Source organism: Oncorhynchus gorbuscha, linkage group LG04, assembly GCF_021184085.1.
Source record: "Oncorhynchus gorbuscha isolate QuinsamMale2020 ecotype Even-year linkage group LG04, OgorEven_v1.0, whole genome shotgun sequence".
NCBI lineage: Eukaryota > Metazoa > Chordata > Actinopteri > Salmoniformes > Salmonidae > Oncorhynchus > Oncorhynchus gorbuscha.
The window spans coordinates 34662130-34680148 of record NC_060176.1 but is presented as its reverse complement, the minus strand read 5'-3'; the positions used below and the strand labels follow the sequence as shown (position 1 = coordinate 34680148).

Genomic DNA, 18019 nt, shown 5'->3' with positions numbered 1-18019 from the left:
GAATTTGCCAATCTTGGTGTTCTCTGGCAAATGCCAAACGTCCTGCTGTAAGCACAAACCCCACCTGTGGACGTCGGGCCCTCATACCACCCTCATGGAGTCTGTTTCTGACAGTTTGAGCAGACACATGCACATTTGTGGCCTGCTGGAGGGCATTTTGCAGGGCTCTGGCAGTGCTCCTCCTGCTCCTCCTTGCACAAAGGCGGAGGTATCGGTCCTGCTGATGGGTTATTGCCCTCCTCCACGTCTCCTGATGTACTGGCCTGTCTCCTGGTAGCGCCTTCATGCTCTGGACACTATGCTGACAGACACAGCAAACCTTCTTGCCACAGCTCGCATTGATGTGCCATCCTGGATGAGCTGCACTACCTGAGCCACTTGTGTGGGTTGTAGACTCCGTCTCATGCTACCACTAGAGTGAAAGCACCGCCAGCATTCAAAAGTGACCAAAACATCAGCCAGGAAGCATAGGAACTGAGAAGTGGACTCCTTTATTGGGGGTGTCTTGCTAATTGCCTATAATTTCCACCTGTTGTCTATTCCATTTGCACAACACTATGTGAAATCTATTGTCAATCAGTGTTGCTTCCTAAGTGGACAGTTTCATTTCACAGAAGTGTGATTGACTTGGAGTTACATTGTGTTGTTTAAGTGTTCCCTTTATTTTTTTGAGCAGTCTGTATATATACATACACACTACTCAAAAAAATAAAGGGAACACTTAAACAACAAATAAGTCTTGAATCAAGTGTAGTTTTTTGTACCAGTTAATAAACCATGTGCCATGGAATTGGTACATCGAAAAGCTCCTCCCATTTATTTTGCAACCTGTATGACGCAGCTGTCAACATTTTTCTCCTCAGATGAAACTGGTATATTTAGCTATTTATGCCAGTTCCTGTCAGCCAATTTGTAACTTTAACAAGTTCCCTACCTTCTCCATTTTCCACTTGCCTCCTCCATTTTTGTGTAAGTACTGCAAATCAGTTGATTGTAAAGTTTGGATTTAGCAGATATTCCCATATATTTTCGATAACTGCATAGGACAGAACTCCTCCATTTCTATTCATAATATCATTAACAAATATAATACCATTTTTGAAAAACTTTTTTCCATAAAGATTTTTTATTTTGATTAAATCAGTATATTTGAATTTAACCATATCATTTGTTTTGTCTTTTCTGGAGGATAAAACTGAAATTGTAACCAGCTTTGTATGGCTTGTTTAAGAAAGGGCGACACTTCAAACAAAATTTCATTTCCCACGAGTCGGAAATGAGAAATCTGTATAAAGGCAATTTTTGAACAAAGGATGAGCATTTCTCAAAAATCTACTGGAGAACAATTTTGGGTTTAAGTATAATTTATCTATGAGTGAGGCTTTTAGTGAGAGGTTTAACACTTTCATATTTAATCATTTTAGCCTCCCAAACTCATTCATTATATAAATAGGCATGTTTCATTTTGGTCTGGCTTAGCATTCCAAATAAAATGAAATATATTTTTTAGATATACATTTTATGATTTAAAAAACTAGTTATCTGGAGTAGACAGTGCCATTAGTAAGTGATAGGACCAAAATGTTAATCAATACGATTTTTCACCTCTCCATGGTTGCAGAATCCTATCTATTTTTGCTAAATTTCTTTTGAAATTAATTGTGGTAAAAAAAGAAAAGAAATTGCAATGTGAATACCAAGTATGCATAAACCATGTGTTTGTCCCAATCATAGAGTTGGAATGAGGGCCCATAACCTATCTTTACCATTATAACTTATTTGACAACATGATGCCACTGAGGGCTATCTCCCTTACTTAGGCTTTGTTGCAAGTCCTCTACCCAACTATATGGTCCCAATCTCACTGGGGGTGAACAGTGAGAGACTCCCTCACCTGATGTGGCCAGGCTGCCCTGAGGTGATGGTCCTTATCATCTGCTCAAGATGCCTCTGCACCTCCTGTGGGCATAGCAATGTTTCCCTGGCCTGCTCTAGAGAACTCTGCAGAGCACCCACACACTCCTCCAGACTGGCCTTGTCCTCCTGTAGAGCAGTGAGCTGTTCCAGGAGCTCCTCACTCTGCTGCTCCCTCTCTCCAACCAGCTGCAGTCGGGCCTGGGCATTGTCCTTGGACTGCCTTTCCTTGTCCAGCGCCGCCTGCAGGGCAGCGTGCTCCAACTGGCTAAGCCTGCACATTCGTCCCAGCTCCTCCTTTAGCTGGCCCGCCTCAGTTTGGCGCTCCTGCAGCTGGCTCTCCAGCTCCGCTTCGTAGGCGCTGATCTGACCCTGCGCCAGCCGCAGCTCAGCGTTCTCCCTCCTCAGCGCGTCCAGCTCCTGCTGCTGCTGTGCTTTCTCTGTATGAGTGGTGGTGGCAATTGTCTCCAGCAGGCGGCGCTGCTCCTGGCTCTCATCCAGGTAGCGCTGCAGGGCCTCCATCTCCCTCTGCAGGTGGTGGCAGTCTGCCTGGGCACGCCGGGCCTGCTCTTTCACCCCGCTCAGGTACTCCTGCAGGCCAGAGATTATATCCTCCAGGTCCCTCTTCAGAGCCTCGTTGGCTGCTATCTGACCTGTGGTGGGAGGGGCAGTGCCATTGGTTGGTTACCCATTGTGGTTAATTAAAGACAATGGTGGGGAGACTCGTGACCGTGTCAGTGAGTCTAAATAGCAATTATGCTCTCCAGGTATTTAGAAGCATCACAGCAAGGCCTGGTAGGTTTAATGTGAGTTTGGAAGAGCTCTGAATAATAATGGGGGGTTAGAGTTCTGAAACAAGGAAGCTATTGGGTCTAACTCAAGGTATCTCTATTAGCGGGACTTTTGGAGGGGAACTGTCTGGGATATATGCAGATATGTTAAAGCTGCAGCTTCGCACATGATGCCACATTTCCTGGGAAGAAACAAATAGGGTCAATGGCGTAATGATAAAATGTACGTACAACTGTTATGAACATACCCTACTAAGGACCAATTTAGTAGATGTTCTGAGTTTTTGACACCAAGATCAACTGTACGATTTGTTCAGGCTCTGACCTTGTCCCATCTTAATAGGGTCAGGTGCAGCTAAGAAAGACCTAGCAAAGCTGCAGCTGGCTCAAAACAAAGTAGCTCACCCTGCCCTTAACTGCACACAGAACTAACATCAACAACATGCATGATAGTGTTTCATGGTTAAGGAGAAATTTACTACTTCTCTTCTAGTCTTTTTAAGAAACATTTGTGTGTTGAAAATGTCTAACCACTTTATAATCTATTTGCATACACTTCAAACATACATAGTGAGCTCCAAAAGTATTGGGAGAATTAAACATTTATGTTGTTTTGGCTCTGTACCGCTGCATTTTGGATTTGAAACGATAAAATGACTGAGGGGACCAATTAAAGTAGTCAAATATGTTGTATTTGGTCCATAATTCCTATCACGCAATGATTACATCAATCTTGTGACTCTACAAATTTGTTGGATGCATTTCCTGTTCGTTTTGGTTGTGTTTCATATTATTTTTGCCCAATAGAAATGGAATGTTTCATTTTGGAGTCACTTTTATTGTAAATAAGAATAGAATATGTTTCTAAGCACTTCTACATTAATGTGGATGCTACCATGATTATGGATAGTCCTGAATGAATCACGAATAATGATGAGTGGGAAAGTTACAGACGAACAAGACATGCTAACCTTTTACCATTACAATAACAGGGGAGGGTAGCATTTTTGAGGGGGGATGATATTTCTCACTCATCATTATCCACGATTTATTCAGGACTATCGATAATCACAGTAGCATCCACATAAATGTAGAAGTGTTTAGAAACATTCTATTCTCCTTTACAATAAAACGAAGAAAAAAAAATGCATCCAACAAGTTTGTTAAGTCACAAGCTTTATGTATAGTAATCATTGCGTGCTAGGAAAATGTTACCAAATAATAAACATAAGGGAATTTGTCCCAATACTTTCGGTCCTCTAAAATGGGGGGGGACTATGTACAAAAACTGCTGTAATTCCCTCAAATTAAAGCTGACAGTCTGCACTTTAACCTTGAAGTCACTGTATCATTTCAAAATCTAAGTAAGAGTACAGAGCCAAAACAAGAAAACATTGGTCACTGTCCCAATACTTTGAGCTCACTGCACACACCAACAGACACGTCACTATGGGTTAATTCACTGTGCCCAAACCAAAAACAGATTTATTGTGTCGCTCAGTTATATAAAGAGCCATGTCATCATGAAATGCTCTGCCACCAGAGGTTACTCAGGCAAAAGCTAAATTAGCTTGAAAAACATTTTGTATCACAGTGCCTCTGAATATGTACAGTTGAAGTCAGAAGTTTACATACACCTTAGCCAAATACATCTAAACTCAGGTTTACATAACTCCTGACATTTAGTAAAAATTCCCTGTCTTAGGTCAGTTAGGATCACCAATTTATTTTAAGAATGTGAAATGTCAGAATAATAGTAGAGAGAATGATTTATTTCAACTTTCATCACATTCCCAGTGGATCAGAAGTTTACATACACTCAATTAGTATTTGGTAGCATTGCCTTTAAATTGTTTAACATTGGTCAAATGTTTCAGGTAGCCTTCCACAAGCTTCCCACAATAAGTTGGGTGAATTTTGGCCTATTCCTTCTGACAGAGCTGGTGTAACCGAGTCAGGTTTGTAGGCCTCCTTGCTCGCACACGCCTTTTCAGTTCTGCCCACAAATTTTCTATGGGATTGAGGTCAGGCCTTTGTGATGGCCACTCCAACACCTTGACTTTGTTGTCCTTAAGCCATTTTGTCACAACTTTGGAAGTATGCTAGGGGTCATTGCCCATTTGGAAGACCCATTTGCAACCAAGCTTTAACTTTCTGACTGATATCTTGAGATGTTGCTTCAATATATATACACACAATTTTCATTCCTCATGTAATTTATTTTGTGAAGTGCACCAGTCCCTCCTGCAGCAAAGCACCCCCACCACATGCTGCTGCCACCCCCGTGCTTCATGGTTGGGATGGTGTTCTTCAGCTTGTAAGCCTCCCCTGTTTTCCTCCAAACATAATGATGGTCATTATGGCCAAACAGTTGTATTTTTGTTTCATCAGACCAGAGGACATTTCTCCAAAAAGTACGATCTTTGTCCCTATGTGCAGTTGCAAACCGTAGTCTGGCTTTTTTATGGCGGTTTTGGAGCTGTGGCTTCTTCCTTGCTGAGCGGCCTATCAGGTTATGTCAATATAGGTTGTTGTTCTGGGATTGATTTGCACTTTTCGCACCAAAGTACATACCAAAGTACATCTCTAGGAGACAGAATGCGTTTGTGCAGATGAACATGGTACCTTAAGGCGTTTCGAAATTTCACCCAAGGATGAACCAGACTTGTGGAGGTCTACAATTCTTGGCTGATTTCTTTTGAATTTCCCATGATGTCAATCAAAGAGGCACTGAGTTTGAAGGTAGGCCTTGAAATACATCCACAGGTACACCTCCAATTGACTCAATGATGTCAATTAGCTTATCAGAAGCTTCTAAAGCCATGACACCATTTTCTGCATTTTTCCAAGCTGTTTAAAGGCAGTCAACTTAGTGTATGTAAACTTCCGACACACTGGAATTGTGATAAAGTGAATTATAAGTTAAATAATCTGTTTGTAAACAATTGTTGGAAAAATAACTTGTACAAAGTAGATGTCCTAACTGACTTGCCAAAACTATAGTTTGTTAACAAGAAATTTGTGGAGTGACTCCAACCTAAGTGTATGTAAACTTCCGACTTCAACTGTATTTATGAATAGTGTGTAAATAGTATTTTTTTTGTCTCTTGAGGTCTTTCCAATATATAACTTATGTTCTTGACTAACTGTTCTGTACTTTGTCATGTATTTGTATGTTTTATGAGGACCCCAGGAAGAGTATGTGCAATAGATAATGGGGATCCTAATAAACTAAACTAAACTTTAAACCCAACCAGAAGCAGCTCTCTCTCTTTATCTGTTTGGAGACAGACAGCAGAGTCGTGTTCATTAGGGCACATTGTAGGAAAATGTTTTACAAAACGTTTCTAATTGAACACGTTCAGGTAGAGTGGCGCAGTGGTCTAAGGCAAGAGGTGTCCCTACAGTCCCTGGTTTGATTCCAGGCTGTATAACATCCGGTCGTGATTGGGAGTCCCATAGGGCAGAGCACAATTGGCCCAGCTTCGCCCGGGGTAGGCCATCACTGTTAATAAGAATTTGTTCTTAACTTACTTGCCTAGTTATTTTAATTTTATTTTTAAAGCCCCTCCCTGTGTCAGTCGGTTTTCTTCCTTTTTGTGCCTAATGAACAGGACTCAGGCAAATCATCAAGTTCTAGTCCTTCTCACCGTCGGTCAGCTGCTGCTCCAGGTCCTTGATCTCCTCGGTCTCCTTGGCGATACGGGAGAGCATGTCGTCCAGCCGGCCTTCCAGCTCCCGGTGCTTCCTGCTCATCATGTCCAGCAGCTGGCTCTTACTGGACACCTGAGCCTTCACATGGGCCTGGAGAGGGAAGGATGGACAGGGGCTAGCGACAGTAGGTCAATATACACTCCTATTACTGTCAATGATGTCAATAGAAGATGAAAATTCTACCTATTACTGTAGGTATGGCCATACTTCAGCATGACAACTCCACATTTAATCAATACATTTTGTAACGAAAATATGAATGCATGTGTGTTTGTAATAATGTGTTACTCAATGCATAATCTGTAAACTGGGTGTCAATTGCATGCATTATCCTCGCTTTTGCGTACTGGCACAGAACAGTAGAGTAGAGTGCTTGCAGAAGTTCCACACAGTTTGTAGCTTTTTCTTTGTTGCCTTTTATAAAAACGCATTTCATGTAATTCCACATAAATTTAGATGACTGAAAACTTTAGCAGAATTTGTTTTAATACCTAACAAATGATTGAAATAACAACCTATTTTGACAATGACAAACTGAGAATATGCGATCAATGAAAACAACCTTGTCGTCAATCCATCAATAGCCTAGGCCTAGGTGTGTGGAGATGCATATTGTATAATATTCCAGTCCTAAAAAAAGCCTTCCAGTTTCACTGACTCGCCCAATAAAGCGCAGTTCAATCACCGGCGATGGCTAATGCCCTTGTGTCAAAAGCCTTGCCTCTCTCGTTTTACTTTATAAAACAGTGCTGTTCGCTCAATAGGCTTATTTGGAAGTTGATAACATATTTGGTAACCTACAGGCAGAATAGTCTTCTATTTTCAGCAGGAGTCATTTGCTTTTACAATTTATTTTGCCGCGATTGTATTCGAAATATTGCTAAAGCCCTGTTTTGGCTGCATGCTGTTCACTGACATATTTGCTGCGGGTTCCTGACTGGAGACCAGTAGCGGTGCATGGGTAAAATCAACAGGGATGCCAAGCAAGGAAAAAAATCCATATTACAACACGTGTTGTGATAATTGCGTCGTTTGCTCTATAACCTGTTAGTTCATACAGTACCTTCGGAAAGTACTCAGACCCCTTGACTTTTTCTACATTTTATTAGGTAACAGTCTTATTCTTAAATTGATTAAATTGCCCCCCCCCCTCAATCTACACACAATACTCCATAATGACAGACACAAAAACAGTTTTTTAGAAAAATGTTCACATGTATAAAAATAACAAAAACTGAAATATCACATGTACATAAGTATTCAGACCCATTACTCACTACTGTGTTGAAGCACCTTTGACAGTGATTACTGCCTTGAGTATTCCTGAGTATGACGCTACAAGCAAGGCACACCGGTATTTGTGGAGTTTCTCCCATTCTTCTCCTCAGATCCTCTCAAGCTCTGTCAGGTTGGTTGGGGAGGGTTCCTCCAGACGTGATGCTTGGTATTCAAGCCAAAGAGTTCAATATTGGTCAGACCAGAGAATCTTGTTTCTCATGGTCCGAGAGTCTTTAGGTGCCTTTTGGCAAACTTCAAGAGGGCTGTCATGTGCCTTTTACTGAAGAGTGGCTTCCTTCTGGCCACTCTACCATAAAGCCCTGATTAGTGGAGTGCTGCAAAGATGGTTGTCCATCTGGAAGGTTCTCCCATCTCCACAGAGGAACTCTAGAGTGACCATCAGGTTCTTGGTCACCTCCTTGACCAAGGCCCTTCTCCCACAATCGCTCAGTTTGGCCAGGCAACCAGCTCTAGTAAGACTCTTGGTGGATTCAAACTTAATCCATTTAAGAATGATGGAGGACACTGTGTTCTTGAAGAGTTTCAATGCTGCAGAAATTTTTTGTTACCCTTCCCCAGATCTGTGCCTTGACACACTCCTGTCTCGGAGCTCTATGGACAATTTCTTCGACCTCATGGCTTGGTTTATGCTCTGACATGCACTGTCAACTGTAGGACCTTATATAGACAGGTGTGTGCCTTTCCAAATCATGTCCAATCAATTGAGCTTACCACAGGTGGACTCCAATCAAGTTGTAGAAACATAAAGGATGATCAATGGAAACAGGAGCTCAATTTCAAGTCTCATAGCATCGTTATGTTTGGAGGAAAAAGGAGGAGGCTTGCAAGCCAAAGAACACCATCCCAACCGTGAAGCACGGGGGTGGCAGCATCATGTTGTGGGGTGCTTTGCTGCAGGAGAAACTGGTGCACTTCACAAAATAGATGGCATCATGAGGAAAGAAAAGTATGTGCATATACTGAAGCAACATCAGGAAATTAAAGCTTGGTTGCAAATGGGTCTTCCAAATGGACAATGACCCCAAGCATACTTCCAAAGTTGTGGCAAAATGGCTAAAGGACAACAAAGTCAAGATATTGGAGTGGCCACCACAAAGCCCTGACCTCAATCCCATAGAAAGTTTGTGGGCAGAACTGAAAAAGCATGTGCGAGCAAGGAGGCCTACAAACCTGACTCAGTTACACCAGCTCTGTCAGGAGGAATGGGCCAAAATTCACCCAACTTATTGTGGGAAGCTTGTGGAAGGCTACCCTAAATGTTTGACCCAAGTTATTAAACATTTTAAAGGCAATGCTATCAAATACTAATTGAGTGTATGTATGTAAACTGACCCACTGGGAATGTGATGAAAGAAATAAAAGTTCAAATAAATCATTCCCCTTACTATTATTCTGACATTTCACATTCTTAAAATAAAGTGGTGATCCTAATTGATCAAAAATTGTTAGACAGGGATTTGTTACTCGGATTAAATGTCAGGAATTGTGAAAAACTGAGTTTAAATGTAGTTGGCTAAGGTGTATGTAAACTTCCGACTTCAACTGTATGTGGCTGTCCATGGTACTTGTGTGTGTGTGTGTGTGTGTGTGTGTGTGTGTGTGTGTGTGTGTGTGTGTGTGTGTGTGTGTGTGTGTGTGTGTGTGTGTGTGTGTGTGTGTGTGTGTGTGTGTGTGTGTGTGTGTGTGTGTGTGTGTGTTCGCGCGCAAGTACGCTGAACAAAAATATAAAACGCAACATGTAAAGTGTTGGTCATGTTTCATGAGCTGAAATCACTTCAGCAGTGATAAATTCATGAACTTCTTTGAAGAAAATATCATGATCATTAGAAAGCAAATTACAGACTCTTTAAATCTGCGTATTTCTCCAAAGCTCAGTTGTACGGAGTCTGCACAACACTGCCAGGATGTAGGATCAAGGGAGACACAAGTGTTTTAATCCTAGATCTCTTGACACATTCAAGAAAATAGTAATGGCCTCTGAACCTTCAAGCTGCATACTGGACCCTATTCCAACTAAACTACTGACAGGCCTGCTTCCTGTTCTTGGTATACCTATGTTGAACATAATAAATGGCTCCGAGTCCACCGGATGTGTACCAAACTCACTAAAAGTAGTAGTAACAAAGCCTCTCTTGAAAAAGCCCAACCTTGACCCAGAAAATCTATTTTTTTAAACTATTGGCCTACATCGAATCTTCCATTCCTCTCAACAAAAAAAAATTAAAGCTGTTTGCGCAGCAACTCACTGAAGACAATGTACACAAAACGCTTACCGCTGGTTTTAGACCCCACCATAGCACTAAGACTGCACTCGTGAAGGTGGTAAATTACTCTTTAACAGCATCATACCAAGGGGTGGGCAACTCCAGTCCTCGAGGGCCTGATTGGTGTCTCACTTTTTCCATCCCTAGCAAACACAACTGATTAATGAAATTGCATTCTAAACTAAACATCATGATTAGGTGATTATTGGAGTCAGGTGTGTTAGCTGGGGCAAAACTGTGACACCAATCAGGCCCTCGAGGACTGGAATTGTCCACCCGTCTAGACCTTAGTGCTGCTTTTGACACCATCGATCATGACATTCTTTTGGAGAGATTGGACACCCAAATTGATCTATACGGACAAGTTCTGGCATGGTTTAGAGCTTATCTGTCGGAAAGATATCAGTTAGTCTCTGTGGATGGTTTGTCCTCTGACAAATCAACAAAGTTTCGGTGTTCCTCAAGGTTCCACTTTAGGACCACTATTGTTTTCACTATATATTTTACCTCTTGGTGATGTCATTCGGAAACACAATGTTAACTTTCACTGCTATGTGGACGATAAACAGCTGTACATTTCGATGAAACATGGTGAAGCACCAAAATTTCCATCTTAATCTTGATGGTTGTACAGTCATCTCAAATAAAACTGAAGGAGCTCAGCGTTACACTGGATCCTGATCTTCTCTTTTGACAAACATATCAATACTTTTTTTCCATCTTCGTAGCGTTGCAAAAATCAGAAAATGCAGAAAAGTTCATCCATGCTTTGTCACTTCTAGATTAGACTACTGCAATGCTCTACTTTCCAGCTACCTGGATTAAGCACTAAAGGCTAGCACTTAAGTTAGTGCTACACACGGCAGCTGGAATCTTGACTCGAACCCCAAAATGTTATCATATTGCTCCAGTGCTAGCCTCTCTACGCTGGCTTCCTGTAAAGGCTAGGGCTGATTTCAAGGTTTCACTGCTAACCTACAAAGCATTACAATAGCTTGGTCCTACATATCTCTCCGATATGGTCATGTCATACATACCTACACGTACGCTGCTGGAGGCAGGGCTTTCTCCTATAGAGATCCATTTTTATGGAATGATCTGACTATCCATGTGAGAGACGCAGACTCAGTCTCAACCTTTAAGTCTTTATTGAAGACTCATCTCTTCAGTAGGTCCTATGATTGAGTGTAGTTTGGCCCAGGGGTGTGAAGGTGAACGGAAAGGCACTGCAGCCACGAACACCCTTGCTTTCTCTGCCTGGCCGGTTCCCCTCTCTCCGCCGGGATTCTCTGCCTCTAACCCTATTACGTGGACTGAGTCACTGGTGGTCTTCCATCCTGTCCCTAGGAGGAATGTGTCACTTGAGTGGGTTGAGTCACTACAGTGACCTTCCTGTCCGGGTTTGGCTCCCCCCTAGAGTTCGTGCCGAGGGGGATATCTTCATGGGCTATACTCAGCGTAGTAAGTTGGTGGTTTGAAGATATCCCTCTAGTGGTGTGGAGGCTGTGCTTTGGAAAAGTGGGTGGGGTTATATCCTGCCTGATTGGCCCTGTCCGGGGGTATCATCGGACTGTGCCACAGTGTACCCAACCCCTCCTGTCTCAGCCTCCAGTATTCATGCTGCAATAGTTTGTGTTGGGGGCTAGGGTCAGTCTGTTATGTCTGGAGTATTTCTCCTGTCTTATCTGGTGTCCTGTGTGAATTTAAGTATGCTCCCTCTAATTCTCTCTCCATCCCCTTTTGGAGGATCTGAGCCCATGCCTGATGACTCCTTGCTGTCCCCAGTCCACCTGGGCCGTCCGTCCGTCTGTACGTCTGTGTGTGAAAAGCCAACTGACATTTACTCCTAAGGTGTTGACCTTTTGCACTCTCTACAACAACTGTGATTATTATTATTTGACCTGGTCATCTATGAACATCTTGGACATGTATGGTTATAATGTCAACCCGGCACAGTCAGAAGAGGACTGGCCACCCCTCAGAGCCTGGTTCCTCTCTAGGTTTCTGACTTTCTAGGGAGTTTTTCCTAGCCACGTGCTTCTTCATTGCTTGCTGTTTGGGGTTTTAAGCTGGGTTTCTGTACAGCACTCTGTGACATCGGCTGATGTAAAAAGGGCTTTATAAATACATTTGATTGATTGAAATAAAAGATCCCAGAAATGTTCCATACGCACAAAAAGCTTATTTCTCAGAAATGTTTATTTCTTTATTTACTAAATCACTGTTAGTGAGCATTTCTCCTTTGCCAACATAATCCATCCACCTGACAGGTGTGGCATGTCAAGAAGCTGATTAAACAGCATGATCATGACACAGATACACCTTTTGCTGGAGACAATAAAAGGCCACTCTAAATTGTGTAGTTGTCACACAACACCACAGACATCTCAAGTTTTGAGGAAACTTGCAATTGGCATGCCGACTGAAGGAATGTCAACTGCAGGAATGTCTCTGTTGCCAGAGAATTGAATGTTAATTTCTCTACCACAAGACGCCACCAATGTCATTTTAGAGAATTTGGCAGTACATCCAACCAGCCTCAACCGCAGACCACGTGTAACCACATGTGATGAAACAGAATTATTTATGTCTGTAATAAAGCTCTTTTGTGAGGGAAAATGTATTCTGATTGACTGGGCCTGGCTCGCCAGTGGGTGGGCCTGGCTACCATGTGGTTGGACCCATGGCTGTGCCCCTGCAGAGTTGTGAAATCCATAGATTAGGACCTAATTTATTTATTTCAAAATGACCGAAATTAATAAACTCATTAAAATTGTTGAAATTGTTGCGTTTATATTTCGGTTCATGTTGACTAAACAGTCTATGACTGTCATGATATAGTACCCACTTAGTTTTTTTGTCCTAGCCTACCTGGCTAAAATGCCAGGCCAGCTATTTAACATTAACCTACTACATCTAGCTACATGTTGAACTTACATCCTTTCAAGCCAGGAGCACAACATGTGAATTTATGGTTGGATCAGAATCACTGTTATAATCATTGGCCAGTACGGAGAATTAAGTAAAACCACAATCCCGATCTCCCTCCATGGCTAATTTAGGAAAGTGACCATTTTAGCTAGCTAGCTATTCTCTGGAAGACAACACAAAGAGATGCAACCATTCAAGTTTTTTCTGTATATGACGATTGGCTTTTGGGGTGATGTGATTGGTGTGAAGCCAAATCCAAACTGGCTTCCCATGACACTTTTTTTGGTGCTCTAGGACCATTCAAAGTTGAGCACACTCAGTTTAGCTCAAAGCTGATTGGCTATTATTATAATTGTTTTATTATCAAGGTAGGCCAAATGCTCGCTGGCTTCCCTTGCATTCAGCGCTTCAATGCTGGTCAAAAAGAATGATATTTTTGAAAACATCCGAGCGAGAGTATCAGCTCCCCTCTCTCTGTATGTGAAGCCCATCTATCTGAGGCTGTCTGGTCAAAAATATATTTTGCTCGCTTGGATGCTTTCAACAATATCATATTAATTTTGACCATACAGCATCAGATAGATGGGCTTTACATACAGAGATAGGGCCGTTGTTTCGCTCACTCGGATGCTCTCGCTGTTGAGGTACATTCAGACTCTTGCGAATTGAAAAAGAATTATGAAGCACAGAGAGACAAACTAAATTTTTAAAATAGCATTAACAGAGAATTGAAAACCTTTTTGTAATAACACAGTATATGGGATTGATTTTAAGAAATTTGGCTTAATTAACTTGATTAAAATTATGGTGTTTATATTCAGAGAAAAACGAAAAACAAAACCCTCAGGGTTTCTGTTAGAATGGAATGGAAAATATGACGCTGTACAACAGGAGGAAGGAGTAGGCTGTCCTTGTAAATAAATATTTGCTGACTTGCCTAGTTAAATAAAGGTTATACTAAGAGCATAACATGTCTGCACCATACTTTTCTAATTCTTGTCTAAACAATATCCAAATGGAGATAAAGGAAAAATAAAAACCTCATTGATTTATCAAGACCAGTCCCCATGCTTGCCTCAGAGCAGAGAGAAACGGTGCTAAAATAGCTGTAGGCTTTTTCTTCTTTCTTTTCTTCAATATGCTCTTTAAAAAAATAAGACCTACACCATTTTTAAAAACACATTACTCAACACTAGTGAGACTCATTTCACCTATGGTAGGCCTACAGTATATTGAAAGAAAATGTTTTTCAATGACGTGACTCTACATTTACATTTTACATTTAAGTCATTTAGCAGACGCTCTTATCCAGAGCGACTTACTCTCCGCTAATAGTTAGATTTAGAGGATTGGAGGACTCCAAATTAATATCTAAAGGGCATTTTCCGTTAGATATTCTCACAGATCCTAAGGGGCTTTAATATAATTCTAAATGAATTAACAATATTTTGGAGAGGATTTCGTTTTCATTAAAAAAAAGGCAATTCTTGAACATGGGGTGAGACATTCTCACCAATTTGTAAATAAAGCCAGTTTGTTATTTAGAATGATTTATTTTCTGGAGAAATCTTAGCAGACATCACTTGCGTATATTCAGTCAACACACACCTTATGAATATCATGGAATATTTTATATACAGTTGGGAGAACAAGTATTTGATAACCTGCTAAATTGGCAGTGTTTCCTACTTACAAAGCATGTAGAGGTCTGTCATTTTTTATCATAGGTACCCTTCAACTGTTAGAGACGGAATCTAAAACCAAAATCCAGAAAATCACATCGTATGATTTTTAAGTAATTAATTTGCATTTTATTGCATGACATAAGTACTTGATCACCTACCGACCAGTAAGAATTCCGTCTCTCACAGACCTGTTACATTTTCTTTAAGAATCCCTCCTGTTCTCCACTCATTACCTGTATTAACTGCACCTGTTTGAACTCGTTACTGTATAAAAGACACCTGTCCACACACTCAATCAGACAGACTCCAACCTCTCCACAATGGCCAAGACCAGAGAGCTGTGTAAGGACATCAGGGATGAAAATTGTAGACCTGCACAAGGCTGGGATGGGCTACAGGACAATAGGCAAGCATGGTGAGAAGGCAACAACTGTTGGCTCAATTATTAGAAAATGGAAGAAGTTCAAGATGACGATCAATCCCCCTCGGTCTGGGGCTCCATGCAAGATCTCACCTCGTGGGGCATCAATGATCATGAGAAAGGTGAGGGATCAGCCCAGAACTACACGGCAGGACCTGGTCAATGACCTGAAGAGAGCTGGGACCACAGTCTCAAAGGAAACCATAAGTAACACACTACGCCGTCATGGATTAAAATCCTGCAGCGCACGCAAGGTCCCCCTGCTCAAGCCAGCGCATGTCCAGGCCCGTCTGAAGTTTGCCAACGACCATCTGGATGATCCAGAGGAGGAATGGGAGAAGGTCATGTGGTCTTATAAGACAAAAATAAAGTATTTTGGTCTAAACTCCACTCGCCGTTTTTGGAGGAAGAAGGATGAGTACAACCCCAAGAACACCATCCCAACCGTGAAGCATGGAGGTGGAAACATTCTTTGGGGATGCTTTTTGGCAAAGGGGACAGGACGACTGCACCGTATTGAGGGGAGGATGGATGGGGCCATGTATCGCGAGATCTTGATCGTGATTTTCTGGCTTTTTGTTTTGGATTCTGTCTCTCACAGTTGAAGTGTACCTATGATAAAAATTACAGACCTCTACATGCTTTGTAAGTAGGAAAACCTGCAAAATCGGCAGTGTATAAAATACTTGTTCTCCCCACTGTATATAAAAGTTTCTCGATGCTCGTCTCAGAGCATTGCGAAAAAGGTGCTGAAATAGACTTCTACAGCGGGAAGGCTATGTATTCTGTGCCCACTCGTGGTATCTCTTCGGTTACACATCACACATGTTCTCAGAACATTAACCATGTGTGTTCGCTTATTTTGTACTGTAGTTTGAACCAATGATTTGTCTAACAAACAAAGAACTTTGTGTCCTGCAGGCCCAGGCATGGATCAAAGCTAGACATTCAATAACGTCATCTTCACAGACTAATCAACCGTGGCCCTTGAGCAATTTACTCAAAATTGCTACAGAAAAAAAGGAGGAAGATCAAGAAGATTAATGAAAGCATAAAGATGTTGATGAAGAAATGCTGTTTTGAGTTAGAAATGTAACACTTTAGAGTACTTAAGCATCGAATACATTGCAAGTTGAGGGATTTTCACAACAGTAGCCGGGCTATGAAAAGTATTGTCTTGTCCTACTAATAGGAAACATTCGCATGATGGGTTACATTCTTTATTGTAACCACAATGTCACACATAATTTGTATCTACCCTTCCAATTACTTTTAGAGTTTGGGATTTACAAATGTGTGCTTTCATTATTAGTTACATTGTTTTATTTAGAATGTGCAGACTTATTTTCTTTAAAGTATTGTTTTATCTAGGATGCTACATGTGACCAGTTGCAATTGTAAGTAAGCCTTATAAAAAAAAAATCCTACTTCTATTAGGCTGTTAAGCTTCAGAACTGAGGTAGGCTAAGTTATATAGGTCTAGTCTCTGAAGAAATAGACTCCAATGAAGCCCTCTTGTTGTTTGTAAAGTCAAATTAAAATTAAGATTATTGTTGAAATGAATTGCTTGACTGGAGTAGGTTTTCTCCGTCTGTTGGTGTGTAACACTTGTATAACAAGTTAGCAATATTTTCAGCACCAGCCACTGTTCACCTCCTATTGATTGCGCTGCGGTTGCCGCTGGTTGTTTTTTAAATTGAACCTTTATTTAACTAGGCAAGTCAGGTAAGAACAAATTCTTATTTACAATAATGGCCTACCCCAGGCAAACCTGGGTGATGCTGGGCTAATTGTGCCCTATGGCACTCCCAATCACAGTCAGATGTGATACAACCTGAATTCGAACCATAGACTGTAGTAAAGCCTCTTGCACCGAGATGCAGTGACTTAGATCACTGCGCCACCCGGGAGCCATGACCAATATATATATTTTTTTTTCAGAACATTTACATGTGCAGTCATGGCCAAAAGTTTTGAGAATGACACAAATATTAATTTTCAAAGTCTGCTGCCTCAGTTTGTATGATGCCAATTTGCATAAACTCCAGAATGTTATGAAGAGTTATCAGATGAATTGTAAAGTCCCTCTTTGCATTGAAAATGAACTGAATCGCCCAAAAACATTTCCACTGCATTTCAGCCCTGCCACAAAAGGACCAGCTGACATCATGTCAGTGATTCTCTCGTTAACACAGGTGTGAGTGTTGATGAGGACAAGGCTGGAGATCACTCTGTCATGCTGATTGAGTTTGAATAACAGACTGGAAGCTTCAAAAGGAGGGTGGTGCTTGGAATCATTGTTTTTCACGTGCCGTCATCAATGCTTTGCACAAAAAGGGCTCAACAGGCAAGGATATTGCTGTCAGTAAAATTGCACCTACATCAACCATTTATCGGATCATCAAGAACTTCAAGGAGAGAGGTTCAATTGTTGTGAAGGCAGCTTCAGGGCACCCAGGAAAGTCCAGCAAGTGCCAGGACCGTCTCCTAAAGTTGATTCAGCTGTGGGATCGGGGCACCACCAGTACAGAGCTTGCTCAGGAATGGCAGCAGGCAGGTGTGAGTGAATCTGCACGCATAGTGAAGCAAAGACTTTTGGAAGATGGCCAGGTGTCAAGAAGGGCAGCAAAGAAGCCACTTCTCTCCAGGAAAAACATCAGAGACAGACTGATATTCTGCATAGGGTTAAGGGATTGGACTGCTGAGGACTGGGGTAAAGTCATTTTCTCTGATGAATCCCCTTTCCGATTGTTTGGAGCATCCGGAAAAAAGCTTGTCCGGAGAAGACAAAGTGAGCGCTACCATCAGTCCTGTGTCATGCCAACAGTAAAGCATCCTGAGACCATTCATGTGTGGGGTTGCTTCTCAGCCAAGGGAGTGGGCTCACTCACAATTGTGCCCAAGAACACAGCCATGAATAAAGAATGGTACCAACACATAATTCGAGAGCAACTTCTCCCAACCATCCAGGAACAGTTTGGTGACAAACAATGCCTTTTC

General features: G+C 41.6%; 1 protein-coding gene across 5 annotated transcripts in view; it reads right to left on the bottom strand.

The window, feature by feature from the left end:
* The window catches only part of cntrl (centriolin), a 110471-nt gene that overhangs the window by 45519 nt on the left and 46933 nt on the right, over nt 1–18019 (bottom strand). For all 5 annotated transcript variants that reach the window (XM_046346591.1, XM_046346593.1, XM_046346595.1 and 2 more), the window contains 2 exons: nt 6356–6509; nt 1895–2567 (listed from right to left, as the gene is read on the bottom strand). In XM_046346591.1, coding sequence (XP_046202547.1) covers nt 1895–2567; nt 6356–6509 — 827 coding nt within the window. The remainder of the gene's footprint in view (nt 1–1894; nt 2568–6355; nt 6510–18019) is intronic.